Source organism: Leiobunum rupestre, chromosome 4 (assembly GCF_980474605.1).
Source record: "Leiobunum rupestre chromosome 4, qqLeiRupe1.1.hap1, whole genome shotgun sequence".
Taxonomy (NCBI): Eukaryota; Metazoa; Arthropoda; class Arachnida; order Opiliones; family Sclerosomatidae; genus Leiobunum; species Leiobunum rupestre.
The window spans coordinates 56398467-56425474 of record NC_143387.1 but is presented as its reverse complement, the minus strand read 5'-3'; the positions used below and the strand labels follow the sequence as shown (position 1 = coordinate 56425474).

Genomic DNA, 27008 nt, shown 5'->3' with positions numbered 1-27008 from the left:
TTAAATAGTGCCAATGGCATTCTACTAATCTCCTCATCATGATTACGCTTAATAAAGAAGCCTTGAAAATTGACATTCCATCTAAAATAATAAATATAACGGTGCTTCATAAATATTTATACGAGCCTTGAAGTTATTATATTTATGAGACTGTTTCCCGAGAGCGGATGCCATTATGTTCGAAAAAGACGGGCATTTCAGGCCCCTCGCGATGAAACAAAACTGAGCCCGAAGCGATTTTTATATCAAAACGAGAAATTTTTAGAGGATGACTCAGCATCAAAATCATTACCGTAGTACGCACCGCAGATTATTAAAACAGGTGAAATTCCCAAAAGCTACTTAAACATTTTTTTGCAACCAGGGTCTCTCGTAACAAAAACATACATTTCCGGAATCAAAAGAATCGGGTAAATAAAATTTGTTTTTATTAGAAGATGCGCGCGATGGGAATTTGAGCCTTCATTTTTTCTTTAATTTCATGATTTCTTTCATCTTATCCCTTTTTTTATGTAGACCTAATTCAGGGTTGCCACAGTTTTTTCAGATTCAAATTCCCTGATTTTTCCCGACTTAATTTAAGTTAAAATGTACACATTTTTAACCAATATTTTATTTTAATAAACTTTTTCTATTTGCCGCCAAAATTAAATTTCCTGATTCTATCGGGTTAATTTTGATGTCAAAATTCTGGGTTTTAGAACTGTAAAAATCGAAAAATGAAGTTAACTTAAACTATACTTAATTTATTTGTGCATAAAGAAACTATTTTTTTTAAATCAACGGTATTTATTGCGCGCAGTATTTAAAATTTTGAGCATCTAAATATTTAGTAACTTGAACTATATATTAAGTTATTATATAAATAAAGTTGAAATTATATTATTATTAAGATTAAAAATAAAAGACAATTGCCTATGGTGACATACGTTACTATACCAATTTCAATACAAAACCAATCTGAACAAAATAAAATACTAAATTGTAATTAAGATTTAATTTAATTTTAGTAAGTGATAAAAGCAAAATATTCACCAATTAGACTAGAAGAAAGCTCCATTAAAAATCAATATAAACCAATAAAAATTTATTAAACTAAAATTAAATCAATTGATTTTTATAAGAGTTTTGTTTTAATTAAATAAAAATAATTTGAGAAGGCGTAGGAGTGTAGACGTAGCTTTATTGTTCATTCACCTACGCGTTATCTAGCACGGGTTGAACTTTTTCACACGCTAAAATATACGCGATAAATTGCGTAATTTCCACCTTGGACTAATTAACGACAGGGACGTTTCGGCTTCTCTACCGGTAACAAAATACGTAACATTACCCGCGCGTGTACGGAGGTATATCTGGCCATGTTACACATTTTGACGTCGGTAGAGGGATGAGAACAAGCTTTTTTGCGCTTGCTATGGAAATAACAGTGGCACCGAAACGTCCCTGCACGGAGTACATTAATTAGTTCAAATTCTCCCGAGTTAAAACTAGGTTTCTAATCGAGTTTCAACACTTCAGGAATTAGGTCTGTCGCCGAACTTCGTCTACGGGAATTTTCAACAGTACACTCTAACGCATTAACTTTGATATTTCAAGCGCCTTTGGAAAGATACAACGATTTTTACATTAAGTGGTATAACCTAGACGTAATAGAACTAACCACCTACGCCATTAGAATGAAAGGCAGTAACTTGTACCTTCTCGAGATCTAGGGGTAAAATTTTAACCCTTGTATTAACTCCGAAAATCGACGTAAGATGGAAAAATTACACTCCGATGTTAATTTTAGACATAATAATGTATTCCGCCACACACTGTATTTTTTTCCGAAAAATTCATTTTGAAAAACCAGTGGGAGCCTGCGAAGGCACATAATATTAGCAGGATATCGGCAAACCCCAGTAATCATCAAATTGAAATTTTTTGAGTTGGGAGTAAATTTAAATACCAGGGCTCCCACCAAAATCTCGAATAGGGAAAAAATGGACTTTTCACGATAAAAATAGGGTAAAATAGGGAGCAGATTTTTCAAAATAGGAACAAAATAGGGATCAATGTAACACAAGAAGTGCTTTAGTTGCATTGCCCCCACTTAAAAAAGGATTATATTTCTAAAAATATAGGATTTTATAGAACAATTTTTCATGTACTAACTTTATGCAATTAAAAACCAAATCTATATTTAGTGAATTAAATCTTTGATTTTCACTTATAAAATAGAAACAATTTAACCATTTTATCACAAAAATATACTAGTAGCATGTTAGCAATAACAAAATTATAGACTAGAATGACTTTGTATAGGAATTCATCCTATAGCTAAATTTAGCAATTTAACTAAGTGGTGGGATTTGATATGGACAAAATAAGAAAAAAATATAGGATTTTATAGTACTTTTTGGGGATTTTGCTAAAAATATAGGATTTTATGGGACATTTTTGAAAATATACGATTTTATAGGATCTCTGGGGGCCCTGTTATTTAAACTAAATTTCAAAAGTTTGTGGCACCACCCGTGTATGCTACTTTCGAACTATCCTCAACTTTGATTACTTTGTAAACTGTCCTTGAGCAGATGTTTAAACATTTTAAGATAAAGTTGGATTTCCTGGATTACAGGACAATAGGGTACTTACTTTAGGGACCAAATCTCGATTTTAGGATAGAAAACTAGGGACTTTAGGTATTTTAGGGACATGGTGGGAGCCCTTTTGATATATACCAGGAAAATGCACTTACATTAGCGCAAGAAATTATGTTAATCAAAATAAAAAACTTGAAATATCTGAAATTAAAAAAAAATGACGTTTAGAAGGTTTTGCCATGGGACTTCTGATATGGTATCATTTAAGAAATATATTACTTACTCCTGGTATTACTGTATATGAAATCAGCGCGAAATTACAGACAGCTAGGTAAAGCGAAAAACGAGATATCACAAAATGCAGATGTAAGGAAAGGGGGTTACGAGAAAAAGCCTCCCCCCCCATCCACGCCGGCAATCGTCGTCTGTATAAGCGTGGCCGTAATTGGGTCACGAGTCGGGCGCTGCCTGTCGTTGGAAAATAACGCGTTAACAAGTACCCTTGGAGAATTAGGCGTAATTAAGCCTTATGAGACCACCAGTCCGCCACCGACGAGAAAAGCAGCCAAAAATCCTCAATATAGTACAAGGCGCGTACGGGAGAGGGCGCCGTCGCGACCCCTCGGGGAATCCAATGGCGTTGAGTAAATAGTAAACCAAAATATGAGTTCCGCATTTTTACGAACACACCGAATCTAGTTTCTAGAAGCGGACTGATCTTATCACCCTCGGCCTCCCGCTCCATTCCCCTATAAGGCCAAAGCTGCTAACGGATTACAGATTTACTTCGTTTAAAGCGGTGATCAGGGCCGTGCAGGGGGAGGGGTGGGCCAAGAAAGAGCCAGAAAGGGCCCACAAGCGTGCTTTTTAAGGGCCCTTAACTAGCACCGCTTCCTTTGGAAAATTCAGGGCCCGGGACAACACAATAATAATAATAATAATGAGCTAAGCTAATACCCAAGGCACCACCTTAGGCCTAAGTCATCGAGCGACTTTTAAAGCCTTTTAATTCAGGTGGCCGGGTTACAATGCGTAGGAGGAACCACGCGAGCCAACATCTCCCTACACTAACTATTACCGTTAACCTCAACAAGTTTTTATGGAAGGGGAAACCGAAGAACTCAGGGGAAAACCCCTTAAACCAGTGGGGAGAGAACTTGCAAACACAATTGCGCAGGACCTCCGCTGGTCTTTGCAAGGCCCTAGTGGTATAACTCATAAGATAAACCGCAAAATTTATGAACATAGAATCCCAATATAAAAACAAGAATGCAATTTTTTATTCTTAGGGAGAATGAACCATGCAGAGATGATTTTTAGGTGTTTCTCCCGCAAGGCACCTCATGGCCTGCCAGGATGCTCATCCCTTTCAAATCAATCATATCGGGACTGTATCTAATTGGTTCACCCACAGCTTACGTCTTTAGACGCGATTGCAACACGCGCGGGTTGCTATTATCCATCCTCACGTGGCAGGGGGGGGGGGGGGGGGGATAGACCACGAAGCCCAAAGTATAAATAAATACACAATTCAAGTAAAATAAAAGTTATTGAGAATTACTGCGCAGCCCTCATAACATTATATTCTAAGAATTCTTTGCCCCACAAAAAAGATTCATAGTCTTTAAATAGATTTGAGTCAATGTTATTTATTTTTGTAATATAGGAGAGTGATCAGCCCCTTGAATTGGTGTTTATGTCTACGAATTAATTTTGCACGTGAAAATACGCCGCCATGTTAGGGCAGAAAAGCGGGTAAATAAGCCTGCTAAACCACACAATGTAAAGGTACTGTCAATCGCAAACACGTAATTTTTAAATCGGTCAATTCAGATTTTATTAAATAGATGCAAAGGCTTAAAATCGAATTTGATATATAGTCCGTATTACTACCATGACATTTACGATAACCGTAAACAGGGTTCAAACAACTAACAGCAACCCAGTTTCCCTGATATTTCATGGTTTTCACCCGGATATTTCGCTGATAACCACAATTAAAACTAAGATTTACAGAGTAACTCATTTCGTAATTGTCATTTATGCTAAATTGGTTCCATGTTATCATATAAAAAGTGTAATAAAATAAAATCTAATTATTATTTGTACAAAAAGGTAGATACATTTTGTATAAGAAAACAAATTGATGTAAATTTGTACTCATTAGGGAAAATTGATGTAAATTTGTACTCATTAGGGAAAACGTTCTGAACTCGTAAATTTCCCTGACTTTAACTAAAAAAAGGGGAATTTTCCTGAAATTTCCCTGACTTTTCTGTCAACACTCGAATTCCCTGATATTTCCAGGTTTGCCAGGTCTATATGAACCCTGGTAAAATTTTACGTAATAAAATTGATATTCCACGTTTTGTTTTAAATTATGTCTTGTCATTTTTTTTCTCTATGAATTATCCTTGACGTTACAAAAATAAAAGTTAAACATTTTTCTTTCAAACCATTTAAAAGAGCATATCCTGATAAAAACGAGAAAGTGTTCTAATTGCAAAATATTACAAATAAGGAAAGAACGATTGTTAAGTTTATACCATAGCGCGTATGCCTCCAAGGCGAAGATAATACACGCGTTATTTTCCATAAATTACGGTCTTGAGTTCGACCCTGGTTATTTAAGTGTCAGATAACGTTAAAGTCATTGCTATTAACGGTTCTGGCCATACATTTTCGTCAAGAGGTGGCGATTAGCCATCGGGTAGCGATGTAGTCTAGACAAAATCAATAAACTGTCTTATCGCTAGTTCCGCTTCACCAAGAAATAATAAATAAAAAAGTAGGTCTTATAACGATACAATCGGAATCGGATAAAGGCGGGGCAGAAAGGGTAATAATAACGGACACGGGGCTAGGGCAGGCTGAAGCTACTTTGACGCTAAACGCGCGCAAGAACAAAAACCACTTAAAAGATTTTACCCAATGAAATTCTTGATGAAACAATAGACCGAAAAAAGTGCGTTGTCCGAGTTGGACAAATCGAGCTGTTTTGGTAAAACGTGCGGTTGATGGTGGTGGTGCCTTTGATGTCTGTCCGCCAGCGATTTAACCGAAGGCGGCATGACGCCATCACCACCTCCCCGACCTCCCAAGACGACACCCTGCTGATGAGTAAGACGAGTGTCCGGCATCACGCTGACCTGGATAATGGTGCTCATGGCCACTCCGCCACCGACGCAGACCCCGACGGGCTCGGCTACTAAGCCTGCCACCGTGATGAATGAAGTCCTCGCGAATCAGAGAGTAAACAACAGAAACCGCCGTCCGTAAATTAATCACGTTAGGCCTCGCACCGCCGCTGGTACGACTCGAAAAATAGTAAACGCATTCCAGTATACACGCCGAGGCTTAGGCCCGCCGCAATCACGTTGTAATACGAGTTTATAATCGGCTACTTTATACCCAAACACAGCGCCGCGACGGAAGAAAAACTCAGTCACAACGGAACGTTAGATTACGACAAAATGTCGCTCGTCGCGAATTCGCCAGACAATTTGGTGCCAAACACTAGCGCCCTTCTCAAATGTTTTTACCCCCACTTCTTTTTTGATCCACTGCGGGAGACGGAAACACTTTCGAAAGGGTTCTACGATTTCTATCGTTGGCCGCGCGAAACAATGGCTGGTAGAAGTTTTAATTCGCGATACCTCCGCTAGGGACGCGAAATTCTCAAATATTTGAATCTCTCTCTCTACGTTAACTCAGCTGCCGGAGGAAAAGACGCTAGAGCCACGAAAAACTAAAATCACACCACTTCGCTTGCGTAACGCATAGTTTAATGCCGGATAAAATACGCTTTCCAACTCTCCGAGGCAGAGAGATGAAAGGAGGGGGGTAGGAACACATCGTAGCGTATCGCCCCTCCCTCTCTGATCGAAGGAAACGGGCTTCCCTTAGCTACAGAGGCAGCAGCCTCCCCCCCCCCTCCCAAGTTCCCCACATCGTAGCATTTTCATCCGCGCTCTCATCCAGTTAGAACTAGTTTTAGCGCGAGCCTTCGCTAAGGCTTTATGTAAGAAAATCGGCGGGGATGAGGGGGAAAAGGTAGACGCCATGTTGTCTGACTGAATCCAATGGAAGATTACCGAAGGCAGACCCAGCCAAGTTTTATAAGGCTCAACGGTGACGCAAAAAACTTAAAGGGTCGCCGATCATATCGCGCAAATTATACAGACAGTGGGTGGCGAGAAGTAATACGAACCGAAATAAACTAACAAGACCCAACAAGATACGCGTCATTATTTCTAAAGAACGAGTAATTTAACACCATCTTTAATGAATATCAATTAGCTGATAAACGTGTTGCTAAGGGGAAGAGTATAATTTAAATTAAGCTCGTAAAAATGGCCTATTTTTAAACCGCTAGTACTCTTTGCCAAAAGGAGCTATAGCATTGTATTTTTCTCATTTCCTTGTTCCAGAGTCAGCCAAGAACCAATTCCTTCCTTAAAAAGTAAGCTATCCCGCAAGATCCACGTGTTTACGAAGACGCGATAAAGGGTTAAAGAAGAGGATAATAATGATTTCGAGCCTTAATCCGACCTATCGCGTGAGATCAAAGACCCTTCTCGCCGCGTGCGCAAAGGGTTAACTTTGTCACGGAAAGCGCGCGAAGGAAAAACACATTAGGCTTAACGTGAGGTTGCCATAGCGACGCTCTCTCGCGTTTAATCAAATATTAATAGCCAATGATCGATGCCGCGAGCCCCCCGCCCCGACCCTTCCACGCGAGACTCAATGGGCGTGTACATAATCTACGATCTATTAAGCCTTCGCTTATAGTGTTAAGAGTCCAATAATGCGAGACAAAAACCATGACCCCATTCGCCGTAACTCCACCTATCGGATAGTTACGTATTAACCCTATCAACGTATCCAAGGGCCCAAGATGGAATGAAAATTAAGGCAGATTTTCAGTAGGACAAAAAAAGCCGCGCTTCGACGCAAAAAAATCTCCGTTAGGCCTAATAACGTTTTTTGCTCTAGTTCAAACTAGCCCCTAAAAGAGTGAAAATAACGCATTTTTGATGATGAATGTAGGACTTTGGCGTTCAATCTCACTATAAACGACAGGGAAAAAAAGTTCCCAGAGCGTGTACGAAGCGAAAGGAGTGAAATTTGGGTCAGTAGGGCTATCCCCAAGTATGCACACCTTTGTCGCGCGCAAAGGGAGGTTTTTCCGAGAATTGGTCGGGCGATGTGTGCGAGTGCGCGCGCGGGCTGAAAAAGAGGGACATAGGCGCTAAAATTAAATGAAATGGCACACGCGAGATTGCGGCGGCGGCGGCGACAGGGGAAAGTTAATTTGGTTTAAAGAGGGCTTCAATCGTTTTATCATCTAGGACATCCTTTAAAGTTTTCTTTGGTTGAGAATATATATTTTTTCTATTCGTGATTCACTTTCAATTTCTCGAAGATTGCTTAAATAATAGATACGCAACGTGTAACGTTCGCGACGCTTCGAAACGTGACCACGGGCGCGTCAAAATACTTCTAAAGATGGCGGCTTACGAGAATGCCACGAACGTTGTAAACTAAGCCTTTGACAATAAATATTATTTCTACACGATTTCACGAAAATATATGAAGGAAGAAAACATTTTATTTATAATTTAAAAGGAAATATTTCATCGGAAATTAACTTATTATTACTATTTTCTCTTAAATTAATTTTAATCTACAAAAATATAGTTTATTTTCTGCAGCATCAAGTCCCCCTTTTTTGACCAAGTGAGAATGCATTCTCACTCTTCTCAATAGAATTCGTGAGACGAGATTTAATTTACGTCACCCCCGCGAGAAGGACCGTCAAAATTTTGAGAATTCTCACTATCCAGGGAAGAATTTTTAAAATTTTTACGCCCCCCAATTGTCGGTTGTCTCATGGGGACCATTAAAAATCCCAGGACCGTAGAACGATTAAAAATCCATCTCGTAATAAACCGTAACTACCCCTCAAAAGGTATTAAAGCCGAGGGGTAAGACAGTCCTCAGATAATCTGTACAACGAGTTCGTGCATTTAGTACTGTTAAAGGTACATATTTTCAAGAGTTCGAGAGTTCCATTTAGCACTGTCAAAGGTACGGCAGTGTACACCGAGTTCGCAGGTTGTCTTATCCCTCGTTTAAAGCTTTCTAATCGGCTAAATATTCCAGAGATAAAATAGCCCTATTAAAGACTTTTTCACTAGGGCCAAAACGCGTGGCCGCAAAAAAATCCCGTTAGGCCTAATAGAATTTTTTCGCGTCAACGTACTCGTTTTTTCCCTAGCGAAAACCAAAATCTTTTAACGCGTCAGATAAACGAACGACAATAAATAAAACTTTGTCACGCGTAAAACCAACAGAAAATGATCCCTCCAATCAAAAAGTCATTCATCAATTCTGCAGGGCACGGAGGCGCTAGTGGAAAACTACTAGAAAATTACTCCGAAGGGACAGAGAAAGACCAAACGGAATACAACTATCGAGTCGTGAACTAGAGTTAAAAATGCCTTCGTAAGAGCAGTCAAATTACAGCGGTTCTCGGCGTACGTATATATAAACTCTTAAAAATTACGCGGGTTATCGCGCCCCAAGGCCATTGGCTTTATTTACGAGCCTTGTTACCAGGCGGAAATAACAATAGACTAACCACGGCGTAACGAGTGATAAACAGCTGCTACGGACTCGCTTTTAAATCTGTAAACTACGATCGACGCACTTATGGTTAAAATTTAAACTATAGCCCCCGAAAAGAGGCGATAAAATGGAGCATCATCGCGTTTTCGATCAATACAGTTGGCGAGATAGCGTCAGCGAGAATGTGGCGAAGTCTCCGCCGTTTAAGACGCCGAACAAACACGCCGGGACCACGTGCATTCCCGGCGCGAAATTCGGGCAAGGGCTAGCTGCCGTTTCCCGCCAAAAGGTCCGCGAGGGTTAAGTCTGAATCGCGCGGTTACGGACGCCGCTCCCAGCTGATTTCGGTAGGAACATTGATCGGTCGACGCGAGGGTTCCGCGCAGGCGCGAGACCTTGAACGGATGGTCCCAGACTGAGTCCCAGATAGGCCCGAGACTCGTCCCGCTCAATACGCGGGGGCTGGTCCCCATTGGTCCCGTTTCTTACGCAACCCCCGGGCGGTGGGGGATTATTTCTGGGACCCTTTACGCCCCGCCCCAGGACGAAATTGGGTCAAACGCGGCTCGCTAAATGCGTATGCGGGGCTTTTGACAGAAGAGGAAAATATTATCGTCGCTTCTCTGGAGTGTTGTCGCGTACAGGTGCCGTCAACAACGAACTCCTCGAGTTCTCCCAACTTCATTTTGATCCCGCGTCAAGGATTTCGTCGTTGGACAAAAACAACGGCTTTGTTTTCCTCCCAAAACAATAAAAAGAGTTCAAAGGTTATCTTTTTAAACACGTTAACACAGTACATTATTAAGATTTCTGATTGTATTTAAATTAAATTGTGCGGGTTTTTAAAATCCAATCTGTGACACACAGGGCCGCCTTATCCATAAGGCAGACTAGGCGAAGTGCCTAGGGCCTACGAAACTTTTACGAGACATTAGGGCCTACGATTCCATATAATAGGGCCTACGAAGGTCCGAAAAGTCGGTAAATGAGAGATTTTTGCCTTAGGCCTACGGAAAGGTTAAAACGGCCCTGGTGACACACACTATTTGAATAATGGAAATGATTCCACTTTTAACTAAAATCCAAATATGGTATATTGTAAACAATTTACTAGACTATTCGGTGAAAAATTAAAAATGACCAAAAAAATCATGATTCTTCAAATATTACAATGCGCGTTTGCAATATCAAACTATCGAGCGAATTGGTCAAATTCGAAATCGTGGCAGTCTGTAATACCGACATAAGTGATTTTATTGAAATGCTTCGACATACGATCGATGGTGCCAATTTAGGGCTTAGGCACCAAAAATAAATAGGTATTTATCGTCTGCTTAATCATTTAGTTTATGATTTGACTAAAATAGCGGATATAGCGTAACATACTGCCACTAATTAAAATTGACCTTACGCAATCGATAGTTTGATATTTCGATCTCCGCCCCTTCTCCACACGCGCGTGGCCATTTTTGAAGGATCGTGATTTTTTTTGTCATTTTGGTTTTTACAGAATAGCCTTCCTGCACTATTTTCATAGGAAATTATTATTAAATTAAATTATTTTTCAACTAATTGTAATAACTATAAAATATAATATTAATTAATAAATACTTATTAAATTTATGAATTATAATAAATATATAGTTATTACAAATAATTTCGAAAACATTAAATTAGAGCAAATGTTTCATTGCGTTATACCATAAGTAAAATAATATAAAATATTAAAAATTAGGCTATTTAAAGGTAGAGATCCCTTATTTTTCTTGGACGGGAATAACACGCCACTCGAGGTCGCTATCGAACCTAGAAACATCAATTTACACAAAAGCGATAGCAGCATTTGTAACTAGAAATGTTTTGAAAAATCATATCGTTCCATTTTGAACTTGCCCTATTCTGATATCCCATACAGCATTGAAAGCGCCGTGAACATCTGTTTCTGTATGTATAATATTTAACTAGCGTTATTTATGAAGCCCGCAATCGTATAATATTTATAATTTTTCTTACGCGTTTCGTTTTGCTAACGTACTATCATAAAGCGTAATTACTATCTAATCCAGGGTCTTTGGAAAATCGCTAAAGAGTCGTAAATTTTACGATACCAGAGCTGCTAATAAATGGTGTTAGTAGACGGAATTTTAACAGATGTTTGGAAGCCAAATTATATTGTCTTTGCCATATTTTACAAAATTAAATAAACTTCTTAAACGCGTTTTAGCGCTTTTGCTAGGCCTAGGTTCATGACCCCAAAAATACATGCCCCCCAGGGGGGACGCCGTAAGAAATTACCCGCTTATAATATTGTAGATGCAGTTTTTTTAGAGTGTGGGGCAAAACTAATCGGAGCGAACTAGATTGAACCAGTTGAAGCAACGCAATTTGGCGCGGGAGCTAAGTGTCATTTCTTCGGAGCACCAAATCAACTTTTCCGTCCTGCCAAGTCTTATTTCCACGCGAAAGACAATAAAACAAAAATAACATTCGAAGTTTAGTAAATGCCACGATGAAATATTCACGGATTATCTCCACTAACGGCTCAAATTTAAAACCTAATTTTTAAGAAAATCGGAGTTTGATATAGTTCATAAAATTAAGCTACGTATTATAAGTCAAATGTTGAATCTAGCTTATATTAATAATGACACGTAATAAAACGGTTAGATTCGTAATATAAGTTTTTCCAAATAAATTAATTTAAGGGAAACCCTGAGGCATTTTCGGAACAAATTTCTTACTGTTTCGTTTGGGATAGAATAATTCATTTTTAAGATAAAACTATGATATGTGTTCTCGAATTTATTCAGAGCGATGTTTTGATTGATCTTTTAATAAATCTAAAATTTTCCAAATCAATTCAAAACTATACATTTTAAATTTTTAATATAAATTTTTTTCGAGAATGCCGTTAGAAATAAATAAAAGGGAATTCTTTAATTTGGTTGTTAAATAACTTAAAATCAGTTCAGAGTACATTTCCAATTTAGACCCTTAATTTATAAAAAAAATATTTCAAAATAGGCGTTTTAAATCTCACTTCAACTATCGTACTTATATAGCGTCTAATAGATTGTTTTGCTTTATTTATTACAGTTTTATCACTTATAATAACAATTATTATTTTCTAATTTGGTTATTTTTCAACCGAGTTACGAATAGAGTCGAGTAAACACCGTCTTTTATAACTGGATAATATTTATACGAGCCTTAACTCTACTCAATATACCGCGATGCCGAGAGCGTCTACACTCAATTTGGTGGAAGAAAACGGCACCAAAAATTCACTTAAACCGTTTCGTAACGTCTACTTCTTAATTTTGTTTCGTTCACAATGCGCTTCTCGCTTGCTCTATTCAATCTTGTAATGTTGAGCTGCCAATAAACGTTTATTGTTCATACTTCCTAAAAGGGTAATCCATCAATAACTTGGACATGAATACTTTGTTACTAAGGCGTGTCCTCCGCAACCGATCTCTCGCGGCATATCACCCTCTCTGCCCGTTCAATCTGATTGAGCACTCCTAAAGGATGAATCACAACTACGTCAAAGCAGCCTTACATGCTAGGCAGTGCAGTGTCTACACCACCGCGTATGAAAATTTAAAATTTGAATCATGTTTGAATTACCCGCTTAGTATTAGTCATTCGTATACAGTAGTCCAGTACATAGTTACAAAGTAAGGTAAAAAAAGTAAGCCCCAAATAGCCCTGAAAATTAGGTTGTTCGAAAATTTAAAATTTTGGTCCAATTGAAATTTTCAATTTCATTCAGTGCTTTGAGCAGAAAATTATTTTTAATATTATCCCACTTAACTATATATTCTTTTAAAAGTTGTAACTATCTAGATAGGTTTACAATGGTGCTTAAATAACTGAAAAAAATCCGGGCTGTGCAGTTTGCCAAACTTTGTCACCGAAACTCTTAGAAAGAAGTTCAGTTTTTGCCAGCATCTTTGGAAGACTCGCTTCAAATCTAAAATATCCCCCAAGAATTGGACAACGGTCCTTACCTGTGGGTTAAAATTATCAAACGGTGGCTAAAGAGGTCCCAATCAATTTTTCTATTCGATTCAAACGACACAAACATTTTACGATAAAAAAAAGGTTTCCGGGAAAACTATTCTAAAACATTAAATGTTTTTGTAAGTTGGAAGTTTTATTATAGAATTTCTAACATAAAATGTAGCAGCTACATTACTGGATCGTATCGGAAACTATCGAGGCTGACGAAGTTTATCATTTGCAACCCGAGAACGACCCAAGAAATTCACCATTTGCAACCCGAGAAGCAACTTTTATTCAGAAATCAACCTTTCGATGGGGAGGGGATTAAAGAAGTTTGGACAACCTTAAAGATGGTGTTTATACGTTGAGAAAACGTTTTCTCGAAGTGAAAATCCCGGCATTGGATCATTGTCCTTCTTTGGTAACAAAATAATAGTCAACTAGACGAAAAACCCTCGCCAAAAACCAAACAATTTAAATTTAAAGAATTTCGAGTTTACTTTATAAAAACGAGACGTCACCGGATGATTTTATACTCTTCAAAACCCTTTGCCCTTTAAAACTAAACCATTAAGAAAAATTGGAAAAGCCAACGTAACACCGCTAAATAACCCGAGGAACAGGGTCAAGTCTGCGCGGTACGAAAAGAAAGCGAGTGTAACCATTAGCCAACAACATACTTCACGAGTCGGAAATTTATTTTCAGAAACCGTCAAGAAAAGTCGAGAATTTTATGGGTATAAAGAAATATAGTTTAAAAATAAACTGCCGTCTTTTCGAGAAGGTCGCCCTAAAAAACGTCCCTCATTTTATACAACGAAGAATCCTTGAAATTATAAAATATTACCGCTTTAACTTCTTAGTTAAAAATAATAATAAAAATTAATATAACCTATAATTTTTGGAGAAACGTAGTTTGAGGTTCATCAAAAACACGCGATAGTCGATATTGGGGAAAAAAAACCCATTTAAATACCCACGTGGGCCATGACGTAAACGAACCGCAAATGTCTTCAAAGTCAGGTACTTGAGGAAACCGAACTAACCGCCGGCCGACCTTGCTGTTTATCTCGACTGACAAATTGAGGGCATTCCTACGGAATTTGACAGACTCGGTTGACTACCGATATTTAGTTTTGGTTACGCCCCATTTACGTCACCGGAGTAGGTTCAAACCGGTCAAAAAAGAGCCGAAATAATTATAATTCTATTAAGAAATTGTGTTTTAAACAGAGGGTCGGGAATGGTTTTAAGCTCTTGTGTATTCCAGTGACGAAATACGGCATTAAGAAATGAAATTTTAAATTTCCAATTAAAACCACAATCATGAATCGCATCTACTTGAGAGACAGCGTGCCGACCATTGAATGTGGCTAGTCATTAAATTCAATGCTAACCAGATTTCTATACCCCCTCCCCCAATGCAATGTAAAATTAATAATCACCTGGCTTATGCTTTAGTTACAAATGTTTGTCATTAAGACTTGGTAATGAAGAAGATATTTAGGCTGAAGATGGATCTACAAAACTTAAGGGTTTTTTTTTACATCTTTAATTGGTTAAAAAAAAAATTAAAATTAAACCCCTGAAAATTAACTTCACCCTGGACACGGATACATTGCGTGTACCACACTTCTACAGGCGCCAATATAATTTTTTTTATTTCATTTAAAATAACGCAATCTGTTCAGTAATTTATGAACATTTTGAAGGGGAAAGAACTGGAATATTATTTCAGGTCTACGAAATGGAATTTTGTAATCATAAAACGTTTTAACTTTGTCAATAAAATATTGCGTAGTTCAAGCATACGGCATTACAAACTCGTACTAGGTAAATTATATGACAGTACGACTACGGCACAAATACTAAAATTATTTTCGCACTCTGCTAACAACATGAGAAAACAAGTTGCCAAAGGTCAAAATACAGTCCGGCGTTTAAGTCGCCATCTTCAATAGTACGGTAATTTTAATTTATATTAATTTAATTATTTTAAATTAACATTAATTTTAAAATTAGGCTATTAAGCTCCACTACCATACGTTTCAGAAACGAATTATCGACCATTTTTGAGTTTGAATGCTCCTCATACTAATTGTAGGGGCTGATTCTAAATTTGAATTTAAAATCGAAAAGGTTCGAAAATACTCCGCAGAAACGCATTAACGAACGTCGGAGATTTGCAGAAACGAATTATGTCGTTATTAACCAATAAGAGTCTTAATTTCGTATAATTTCGTCAGCTTCAATTCCTTCAGCTGCATTCCCATGGTAACAGTCACAACGGCCGTTACTCAGTATTATTAGACCACAGAATGAGTTTCTGCCAAGGGTTTTAACCAAATATAAACGTACAAAACGCATTCTGTAAAATTATTCCGAGATTTACTTAATTTTGGCGATATTCGTCGTCATATTTAGATTGCGGACTAAAAGAAACCCCGAACAACTAGTTTTCAGTTACCTAAATACTGTAGTATTGTTATTTTTCATAAGAATTACAAAAATCGATTTATCTCGAAAAGCCATTTTTGGAGATAATGCGTTTCTGAAACGTAGGGCAGTCCTAGAACAGACAGCGACGAAGCACGCTATATACTACCCCTATACCAGCGTTGCCAGACGTACGATAATTATCGCACAGTGCAATAATTCCATCGACATTTTTAGGGTGTACTATAATTTTCATGGCGTACGATATCGTACCATTATTTCGATAATTCTGCCTCAACGTACGATAATTTTTCGATTTTTTTAAAAACTTACGAATTATTTAAATTCTATTATTAATTAACTTCTACTTAAAAATGAATGATATACATTTTCTGCCACACGTGCTGCGTAGTGAGGGTTTATTACTCCTAGCTGTTACCGCATTTTTTAATACATTTTTAAACATATTAAGTTCATTTAATAATGATAATAAGCATTTTGTTTATTTCCCTGAAATAAAACTCCTGTAGTGCTTTCAAAAATCATCTAAATTCAACGCATTTATGTATGAATTCAAATTTAGCGCCAAAAAGAAATGTACGATAATTTTCCAGGAAAATCGATAATTTTTAGGCATAGATACGATAATTTCCGATTTTCGATCTGGCAACGCTGCCCTATACTGCCGCTCTACCTTTATAAAATGGAGTCAACCTAAGATAATTTAATGAAATATGTTCCGTTATCAGATTATAATTCCGGCGTCATCTATGATAGTCCAGACTAAAAATTATCATCTTGTCCCTAACGTGTTCAAATCAAAACGTTATTGGGGCTAATTGGTGAAATTAACCCAAAGCACTGTATATTTTAAAGTTAATAAGTCCCTGCCGACTCGCGCAAGAGGCCGATTTGTACTTGAAAGAAACTATAACGGTAATTAGGAACAAGCAATTAGGTGACAATTACACGGTAAGGACTATTTCGGGGAATAACATATTAGAACCGTAACAAGAACGGGCCTAAAGTAGTAGAGGGTATTTTACTGATGAAACCTAAATTAATACCATTATAGTTTCTTGGAGAAAAATTAAGGAGCAGTTTTGTAAAATAATTTTAATTCCAGCGAGAGGTCGGAGCTAACAAACAGGGGGTAGACACCGGGTCTTTTAGGTGCATGAAACAGCGGGGTGATATCTAAGGAGAAAAAGCCTTAGCGGGATAATGTGGCTTAAACGTCATCAAACCGTTTCACTTGCAAAATAATACCTGGTGTCGACCCCCATTTTCAGGCTGAAATCGCGCCGCTTCACATGCAAAAAAGCCCGGTGTTAACCCCCATGGTTGTCAGCCCCCATTATCCCGCTAGCACAGCTGGGCTTCGTGTGCAATAAAAGACCCTGTGTCGACCCCCTTTTGTCAGCCCCCATTTAAAGGCTGAAATAGCAGAAAAATAATAAAAAATTGTCTAACAATACGACTCCCAACCACTTTCTCTCCGTGGTATTTCCAACGAAATTAAATTAACCTTTTTTTCGGAATTGCGCAATTTCCGGAAGTTCTATTACGCGAAAGTAAGGGCGAAGGGTCGGGATTTCCGAGAAGGAGGCTTTATTTGAGAACTCCGCACAGGTTGAAAATGTCGACGCGTCCGTTTTGAGAGACAGTGCGTTCAACCCTTTGGGACTTCACGCTTCCCGAGATTGTATCTCGAATTATAAGATTTTCTTCTTAGTCGTTTCGGTTTGGCATGACACCATTTCCCCGGTGTGGTTACACCTTCGAGAGGACGACAAATTGGACACACGCCATCATAAGCAAGCCATCACTCGAGATGTTTATCATTCTTCGTCGATATTTTTATTTTGAACGGAACCCTACTAACAAATTTACCGCTCAATTCGCGTTAAAAATAGGGTTTGTCGGGTACGAGGGGTTCTGAAGGAAAAACCCCAATAGTATAAATCGATAATGGGTATTTATTTCTTCTGTCGGGAGGATGACAATTTTTTTTCAATCTCGGGGATTGCGTAGGCCTTCGTGTAAGAAAACGAGAACCACCGTTGGTCTAAAGGTAACAATGAACACGGTTGAAGAGGTAAAAAAGACCAACAACGTTTGGAGAAACTAAAACATATTTATTTATTTAATACGTTAATCCCGATACGCGGTACTTCGGGCGATAGGCCTTCAGGGCGAAGTTACAAGTTGAGACTAACAAGGCATTCATGTACATGTACCTCGAATGCTCCATGGCAACCAAAAATATTTTTCACTACTCAAGTTTAAACTTTCTCTACGTAAAATAGCATGGAAAAAAAATAACGGATTGTAAATCCTTACGATGTGACCGAAAGTTTATTGATTTTACCCAATGTGATCGATTTTACCCAATGTGATCGATTTTACCCAATGTGATCGATTTTACCCAATGTGATCGATTTTACCCAATGTGATCGATTTTACCCAATGTGATCGATTTTACCCAATGTGATCGATTTTACCCAATGTGATCGATTTTACCCAATGTGATCGATTTTACCCAATGTGATCGATTTTACCCAATGTGATCGATTTTACCCAATGTGATCGATTTTACCCAATGTGATCGATTTTACCCAATGTGATCGATTTTACCCAATGTGATCGATTTTACCCAATGTGATCGATTTTACCCAATGTGATCGATTTTACCCAATGTGATCGATCTTACCCAATGTGATCGATCTTACCCAATGTGATCGATCTTACCCAATGTGATCGATCTTACCCAATGTGATCGATCTTACCCAATGTGATCGATCTTACCCAATGTGATCGATCTTACCCAATGTGATCGATCTTACCCAATGTGATCGATCTTACCCAATGTGATCGATCTTACCCAATGTGATCGATCTTACCCAATGTGATCGATCTTACCCAATGTGATCGATCTTACCCAATGTGATCGATCTTACCCAATGTGATCGATCTTACCCAATGTGATCGATCTTACCCAATGTGATCGATCTTACCCAATGTGATCGATCTTACCCAATGTGATCGATCTTACCCAATGTGATCGATCTTACCCAATGTGATCGATCTTACCCAATGTGATCGATCTTACCCAATGTGATCGATCTTACCCAATGTGATCGATTTTACCCAATTATTTGCCAAACTTTAAATTTTTTAGTTTTTTGAAAATAGTAATCCGTGATTTTCCCATGCTATTTTACATAGCGAAAGTTTAAACTTGAGTAGTTAAAACCTTTTTGGTTGCCATGGTAAAACGAATGGCCATTGAAACTTATCCCTTTAGGAGCTTTCAAGGTACATGAAGGTCTACTTAACCCCCGAGTTTGAAAAAAATCTGGGATAAACACCTCAGGTCCTTGTTAGTGCACGAGGGGGGATTGGGAGCACCGCTAAACATCGTCTCAACATAGTATCATTCTCCTTAAACATAAATAAATACATCCTTGGCTAAATAAAATAATATTCCTTTCAACTTAAATGTACAGTGTAGCTTCTAACAAAAATAGCTTTTAATTTTCTTCGAATAAAGTTAAAGTTAGTTCTCCCGGAACTCTTTGTTTTTGTTAATTGAGTCATCGTCTGCTACTATTTCTGTACAATAAAAAGTTTATAAATCTTATTATTAAACAATAAGTCGACTTTTAATTCCTTTTATCGAAAATATTACGCGAAAAGGGAATATTACACTAGCATGGGAAGTCAATAGTCAGTCAAGTCACGAAAGTCTAGAACTTATACTCAGCGTGGGTCCAGAAAGGCTATTTTTAAGAATAGCACCTTTTGTTTTTTTTTGGTTTTTGTTTATTTTTTAGGTGTATTATTTGTCAAGGATTACAGAAATGCCAAAAGTTTTAAGCGCAATTTATTATTTAGAAAGATATGATAAATGTAAAATTTTTACTTACCCCCAATATTTACCTCGAAAAATACATAATATTTCGACATTTTTGTACGTATTGGGTGAGGTAGGACTGATGAAGAATTAGATTTAACAGCCAGATACTACTAAATTTAAAAAAAAGTGCTAAGTGAAATGTGTTTTTTACGGCGAATTCAATTCGCTAGATACTAGGTACGTTTTCACTGGATACGATGTCCGTATGTGGAGTTAATAGAAGGATGGAAAACTCCATTGTGTGGGATCTATTCATCTCTCAGTCGCTATCCCTTGTTTAATTCGCAACACAAGAGACTATACTAGGTACTGTCCTCTAGGTTGCGTTATAGATGGCACAGCTTGATTAGCAAGAATGGGGCTGGGGTGGCGCCGCGCGCCCCCAGCGCTCGAGCGAAGTGAGTGCGCGGCGCCGTAAGGCGCCAATACGTTCCAGTTTCACTTTTAGTTAGGAACTGCACCCAAAGAATAATGCCCGTTTTTCACATTTTCTAATTTTATCCTTCGTCAGTCCTACGTTACCCAAAAGCTTTGTATAATGCAGTACCATTAAAAAGCCCATTTTTTCAAGATTCCAATTTTTTGGCTCCTTTTTCTTTCTTGTAAAACATGTTTCCGTAAAATAATTTTTTTTTATTCCTTGACCACTAATTAACAATTAGAAAAAAATTAACAAAAAAAACCAAATTGAATTCGCCGTAAAAAACACATTTCACTTAGCACTTTTTCTTAAATTTAGTAGTATCTTGCCGTTAAATCTAATTCTTCATCAGTCCTACCTCAACCAATACGTACAAAAATGTCGAAATATTATGTATTTTCCGAGATAAATATTGAGGGTAAGTAACAATTTTATATTTATCATATCTTTCTAAATAATAAATTGCGCTTAAAACTTTTGGCATTTCTGTAATCCTTGACAAATAATACACCTAAAAAAATAAACAAAAACCAAAAACAACAAAAGGTGCTATTCTTAAAAATTCCCTTAAGAAATGCCAAATATCAAATATCTAGTACATTTATCGGAAAGATACTAGCACGAATTTCTGGTAAATAGTTCTTTTTATAAAATAACCTTGGCCATCTTGTTGAAATGTTGCCTCCCCGCTTCGGCTGTCGATCCGTTTTCTCTCCCACTAAAGAGCTTATGAACTCATTCTTAGGCATTAGCTGAACTATTGCAGGGCAACATTTCAACAAGTTGGGCAAGCGTAAAGACATGTTATTAAATCAACAATTGGCGGTGGGAATTACGAACTTCGCCTTTATTCTGTTGAATTCATAAAGGTTTCTACGCGTGTTATATTAATCTAAGCTAGAAATTTCTATTGCGTAAATTTCAAAGTGATCAATAAATATTTAATGTTTTTACCAAGTTCCTATAGTATGGTCTTCGCTTATGTAGTCTGCATTCTCGTCACATAAATGTACTCTCAATTACTTTTATCTTATTGTTATATCAAAGATAATTTAAACTCGTACCCTGGATTCGAATACTGAGAGCTTTCCCACTGACGGTTTTGTTACGAAGCGTTTACCCTTTTCCGGCACGTGACCTCAGAAAAATCGGGCTCCATCGGTTGCGGTAAGGCGCAAACCATGGAGCGAGTTTTTTCTGAGTTCCAGCGGGAAGTGGGTAAACGCTATCGGCAACGCGCGAGAGAGTGATTTCGAATCTAGGGTACGAGTTTAAATTATCTTTGGTTATATACAAGTGCCACGTTAAGTTTAAACAACAAATCATAATATTTTGGATGTTTAGAGGAAACCCCTTGATTCTTGAAAGGTAATTTGTCTGTATGTACATAACCATAAGTTTATGATGTTAGGTATCATAAACTTATGACATAACAAATAGGTAAAACTCACGTATTAGCGATAATACGCAACGATTTCAGCATTCGATCTGGGAACGCCAAAAACATTCACCTTTGCGGAGACACTAGCGCCATCCTCGGAGAAAATATCAATCATTTCTTTACCTAATAATATTTTTTTCGAATCACTTTTCTTACGGATTTTATTTCATCTAATTGTAATTAAACAATTTAATCAGCGTTTTTAATCATAATTGAAAAAAATCTTTTTTTAATTAATTTTAGGACGAAGGAGGTGGTAGAGGGTTAAATGACCTTGAATGGCTGCCATTTGATATGACTAATTTTGATCCCTCCCAAAAAATGTCCAATAGCCAGTATATTATTAATTCATCATAAATAAAAAAACACATTTAGGCAATGTAATTAAAAACTTAACACTCTATTAATGGTGGCTAAAAGAATTAACAACCCTAAAGATTTCCCCTTAAATATGATCTATAAAATCTGACAATGGCTCTTACAAAAATTAGGGGAGTGGTATGGTACCAACACTGATGATTAATATTTTTAAATTAAAACTAATTCCAAGCAAAAATTTTGAAAAATATATAACACTATAGTAGAATAATCAGTTTTGCATTTCACTATCACATTTTTTTTTAAATACAGTCTGGAATATGTCTCGTTCAGGACACTTATTAACTTCATTCCAAAATAAAACCTTACTTAAGAAGATAAAGAATTTTACAAAAAAACCAAAACTGATTTTTCACTATTTTCAAAAATCTAATAAACATTTATGAAATAATAATTTAGTTTAACAATAAATTTCAATACAAGTAAAATATTATTTATCCCGCAAGAGCCCAAGAAGGTTAAAGTAAAAAATATGTAACAATTGGTTTTTACCTTTCGGAGTCTTCACCCTCTTGCAAAGCCTTGGTTCCAAGGGCATCGGGTAACATTTCCAATAAAGGAGACTGATTAGAAGAAACAGTAGGCGCAACTGAAATGTTGGCTGGACTGTTAGTAATGTCCAAAGTGTTCATTTGCGCAGCTAAAGTAGGCTGACTAGAATCCACAGCAGTAGTATTGGGAGTCACCATTTCAGTAGTTGGTAGACTAGTCGCTTGAATGGGTATATTAGACGTAGAGACTATAGTAGAGGTTGGCAATATGGCTTGTTGCGCAATTTGGTTGACTTCTTGACTGGGTAATGATAGTGGGGCATTACTTCGTGGAGGCATCTGGTTCAGCGTCGGTGGCTGGTTGATTTGAGTTACAACATTCATATTGGATATTGTACTTGGTACCATCATAGGCTGTTGGATGATATTAGTTGGGGGAATGCTCGTTGGATTTGGCAAAACGGCAGTGGATATATTGGTAGTAGTTGCTTGGGGTACGGAAGATGTAATGACGGTTACTGGAGCAGTTTGAACAGCCACATTTTGGGCTATACTGGTCGCTGCGGGAGGTATGATACCAGGTCCAGTTTGAACCCCAGTTGCGGCTGTTGTAGTTATTACCGTCGGAGTCTGTACAGAATTGGCAGCTGCTGAACTTACGGGCACTAATATACTATATACAGGTTGAGAAGCTGGCTGACTCGGATTTAATTTGACTGCGATACTTCCGGGCAAAGACTGATTCACTGGAAACTCGTAAACATGGGTAACAGCACCAACGTTCTGTTTTTCAACAGAATCGCAAGTGGCTAAAATGTTTACAGAGTTCTGTATTGGCATAGTCTCATTCGGTAAAAGACTAGTTTCTGCTGTTTCTGCTTTTGGTTCATTATGAATTGAGGGTGGATCTGTGAAATCCATGCACAGCCATCTTCCTCTTCTAAAAGGTTCGCTACTAACTATTTTCACTACTTTAAACCTATGTTGCCAATGATCAGGCATTGAATTAACCATCGGAACTTGAGCAGTCACGCCTGGTGGTGAAGTAGTAGTTGTCACGAGAGTCACACCAGTATTTACAGTATTCTGTCCTATCGTAACATCAGTGAAATGCTCTTGGCTAACTCCGATTGTCAGTGGTACTGTGAAATTAACAGAAGCTTCATTAGGTTTGGATTTGACTGGAATGGGCTGTATAGTAGGTAGAACTAAATTAGGGATGCCAAATTCTTCAACATTGGCGTTACTATTATCCGATGACACTAGCTCGTTATCAAGATCTGTTGTTTTAGAGCAGTCTAATATATCAGAGCTAATATCTTCTGTGTGACTTTCATCTAAATCATCAGCGCTGTCATCGCCAGTATCATTACCCAAACGAGAACCTTGAACAGTTACGCTGGTTATTTGAAAAGATGTTGATTTCTTCTTGTGACTATTGTTACTAAACTCTGTGGCAGTCAAAACAGGCCTACTTCGAGGATCACTTGGTAAGTCCACGTACACGTTTTCGTGTGTCTGTTCGGTACTTGATGTCACTAAAGACGCAATTTCTTGGGCATTTGCAACGTTATCTCCAACTCTATATCTGTCAGCCATTATAAAAATAGAAATACTTAAAAGTGGGCCTTTGCCCTTTGGTTAGACCAACAGCCCTTGAACCTTGTTGACCAAGATTTCTAGGCTAGAGATCTGGCACCAAACGGATATAATTAGCATATTTCCGTTAATTATGAAACGTTCTATCCATTTTTAAACGAAAACATTATTACGCGATAATAAATTCTAAAAACACATAAATTAAATTAAAATTTTGTTCCACACCTCTAAAACGTCGAATAAAATGGCTACCATGTGAGAAAACGACGATAGGTTCGGAAAACATCAGTGCCAGAAATAGGCAGAAAAGCCAGTAATTTTATAAAACAGTTATCATTTAAGTATTATTTTAAAATATTGAATTTCACTAAAACTAAAAAAATACACAACCCATTTTTTATGCCCTTTCATAAAACAAACAAAATTTGCAATGCTCTGACCGATCTTTTAGTAGGCTATTCGTAGCGACATCTGGTGAACCGAAATGAGTCTAGGTCGTGTAACGGCGCTAGCTTCTCCCAGGTAACGCCTATGATCTAGCGTCTGCTACAGACCAATTAAAAAGTAAAAAGAACGTTTTTTCTTAAATAAACTTATTAAAATACAAGAAAAATGCCAGTATCATTATTTATAAAGTAAAATTTACGAATAACTATGAGGAAAAACTAATAGCGTCTGCTTTAACCGCTACCTATCTAGGTTTCAATGGCGAACCAAAGAGGACGTAGCGATAGTTTGCGGTCGCGAATAGCGTTTACCTATTTCCTGTCGGAAATCCGAAAAAAATAGCTCCATAATTGTTATCATGGTAAGACCACGGCCAACAGCGCGTCATCAAAGCTGGCCGTGATAGGACAATACAGCAACCGAATGTAGGCCGATTTTTCTGAGGTGACGTGCCGGAAGTGGGTAAGCGCTTCGTTACAAACCATCAATCAAAAAGCTCTCAGAATTCGAATCTAGAATGCGGAGTTTTATATTATCTTTGATATGATAAAATATAATGAATTATTTTACAATAGAAACTAAGTAACAATTTATAATATTGCTTTATTTTTAAAAGTACTCTATTCACGTAGCTATACGAAAAAAAAAACATCGGTTATGGGTGGTTACTGCGCGGAACTGAGCTTTTACCACGCCAAGATGCCTCACGGTCGCTTAACTTCGAATAGCTTTCCCAAGAAACATGTAAATATGAGCAAGGTTTCTTCAGGGTTGAAGGACGTGGAATTCGAAATGGCGCAGTTTTCTAGCGCCATCTTCTTGTAAGGCCTGGCAGTCAGCTTGCGTTTTGATACAATAACCTAACTTCGAATCGCGCTTGGTGTGAACATGGACTTAATATTATATTACGTCCATGGTGTGAAGGCTTTTCCAGCCAAGTACACCATTCTCTCCCTGTTTGTTTTTCTCACCCACCCACTCTCTTTCGAAGTAGCGCCTAATTATGATCTAGCGTCTGCTATTGCCAAAATCTGGGTGTCGTAAATGCTGTGTTGCCATGAAGCGAAACACAAAACAATGTAAAATTGCAATAAAATGAAATAATCGGACAATAAACTGTTGAAGTTTCTCAAATCAAGATCTAATAGATCTTAACTGAACACCTCGCCAGAGCCGTACCGAAGAGAGTACGTTGGGGGGGGGGGGGGGAGGTAAGTTAAATTTGCCAAATAAAAAACAAAGTTTGGCAAGTCGTCTAAGTTTGGATTGTTACGGTAGATTTCAATTTAAATGTTTTATTAAAATTATTATACAGGGTGTCTCAATTTGCTCGATCAGGCCATTTTTCTCAAAATGTATTTATGCTAGGGTTCTGAAAATTTCAGGGTTTATTTATTAGGTATGGAAGGCTTTGGTAACTAAATTTCAGAAAAATCGAACAATTTTGTGCCGTCTAGCAAAATGTTTCAATAGAAAAGTTGTAGGGCATAGTCGAAAGTGTAAAAATAATTTTGGTTCGGTTGAAAAAGACCTAATTTTCACTGAGTTTGGAGGTCGGGGAAAAAACAAGTTGTACTAGCAGGCAATAGCCTTTAACGTAAACAATCGTACATAATCACAACACACATGTACATTTATTTTACGGAACTTATGCTTTCAGCTATGTAGTTAATAATCAGATCTGCAAAAAGTTATTGTTAAAGAAAATTATTACGTTCAACACCTAATTAGACAAAGTAGACAAAGACCGCGTCTTCCATTTCGACGTGGTTACGAGTAAGATCATCAAACAAAGATTTTGTAGACCAAAAATTACGCTTATTTTTCTTTTGTTGTTTTTAACGTGAAATATCAATTGTCCGAGTAGTATTTAAAGCGTTTACATTTCAAATTTAAAACATTATCTCAGCTTAGCCGATTGTTGTCCAGTATGCCTCTTTACACTCGAGATCAGTGCGCTCATATGCTACAATTATTTTACGGAGAAGGTCGTCGTAATGCTACTCTAGTAAGTCAGTTATTTAGACGAAGATTACCCAATTGCAGACCAAGTCATACGACGGTTCTTAGAGTGGTCCGCGACTTCGACAACTGGGGTAATATCAATCCGAGGTTTAGTGGTCGTGGTCTCCAGGACATCAACATGGAAAACACGATACTTGCCTACTTCGTTGCCTATCCTCGAGCGAGCGTCAGGACTGCCAGCTTTGACTTAGGGTTGGATCGAAACTACGTTTGGAGAACACTCAAAAGACACCATTTTCATCCTTATCGAGCGACACTTCACCAAGGACTGCATGACGGTGATAGACAGTGCCAACTCGACTTCTGCAATTGGTTTTGCCTCGTGGCTGACGCACACCAGGATTTTCACGATCAACTACTGATGTCCGACGAATGTTCATTCGGAAGAGATGGGCCTTTCAACCGTCAAAACCAACATATGTGGGACTACGAGAATCCACACTGGGGATTTCCTCACCGCCACCAAGTGTAGTTTCGCTTAAATGTGTGGGCTGGTCTGTTAGGTGACAGAATTATTTGCCCGTTCTTCCTGCCAAATCGTCTGAACGGTCAAAACTACTTGGAGTTCCTTCAAAATGAAATATCCAACGTTTTGGACGACATTCCTCTGGCCGAGTACAGACGC

The 27008-nt window shown here is 37.8% G+C and overlaps 1 protein-coding gene across 1 annotated transcript in view; it reads right to left on the bottom strand.

Annotated features, from left to right (window-relative positions):
* The window catches only part of bun (TSC22 domain family member bunched), a 29168-nt gene extending 5038 nt beyond the window's left edge, over positions 1–24130 (bottom strand). Inside the window, exon 1 of the mRNA XM_090173390.1 lies at positions 22314–24130. Coding sequence (XP_090029516.1) covers positions 22314–23911 — 1598 coding nt within the window. The 5' untranslated portion in view covers positions 23912–24130. The remainder of the gene's footprint in view (positions 1–22313) is intronic.
* Positions 24131–27008: the final 2878 nt, after the last annotated feature.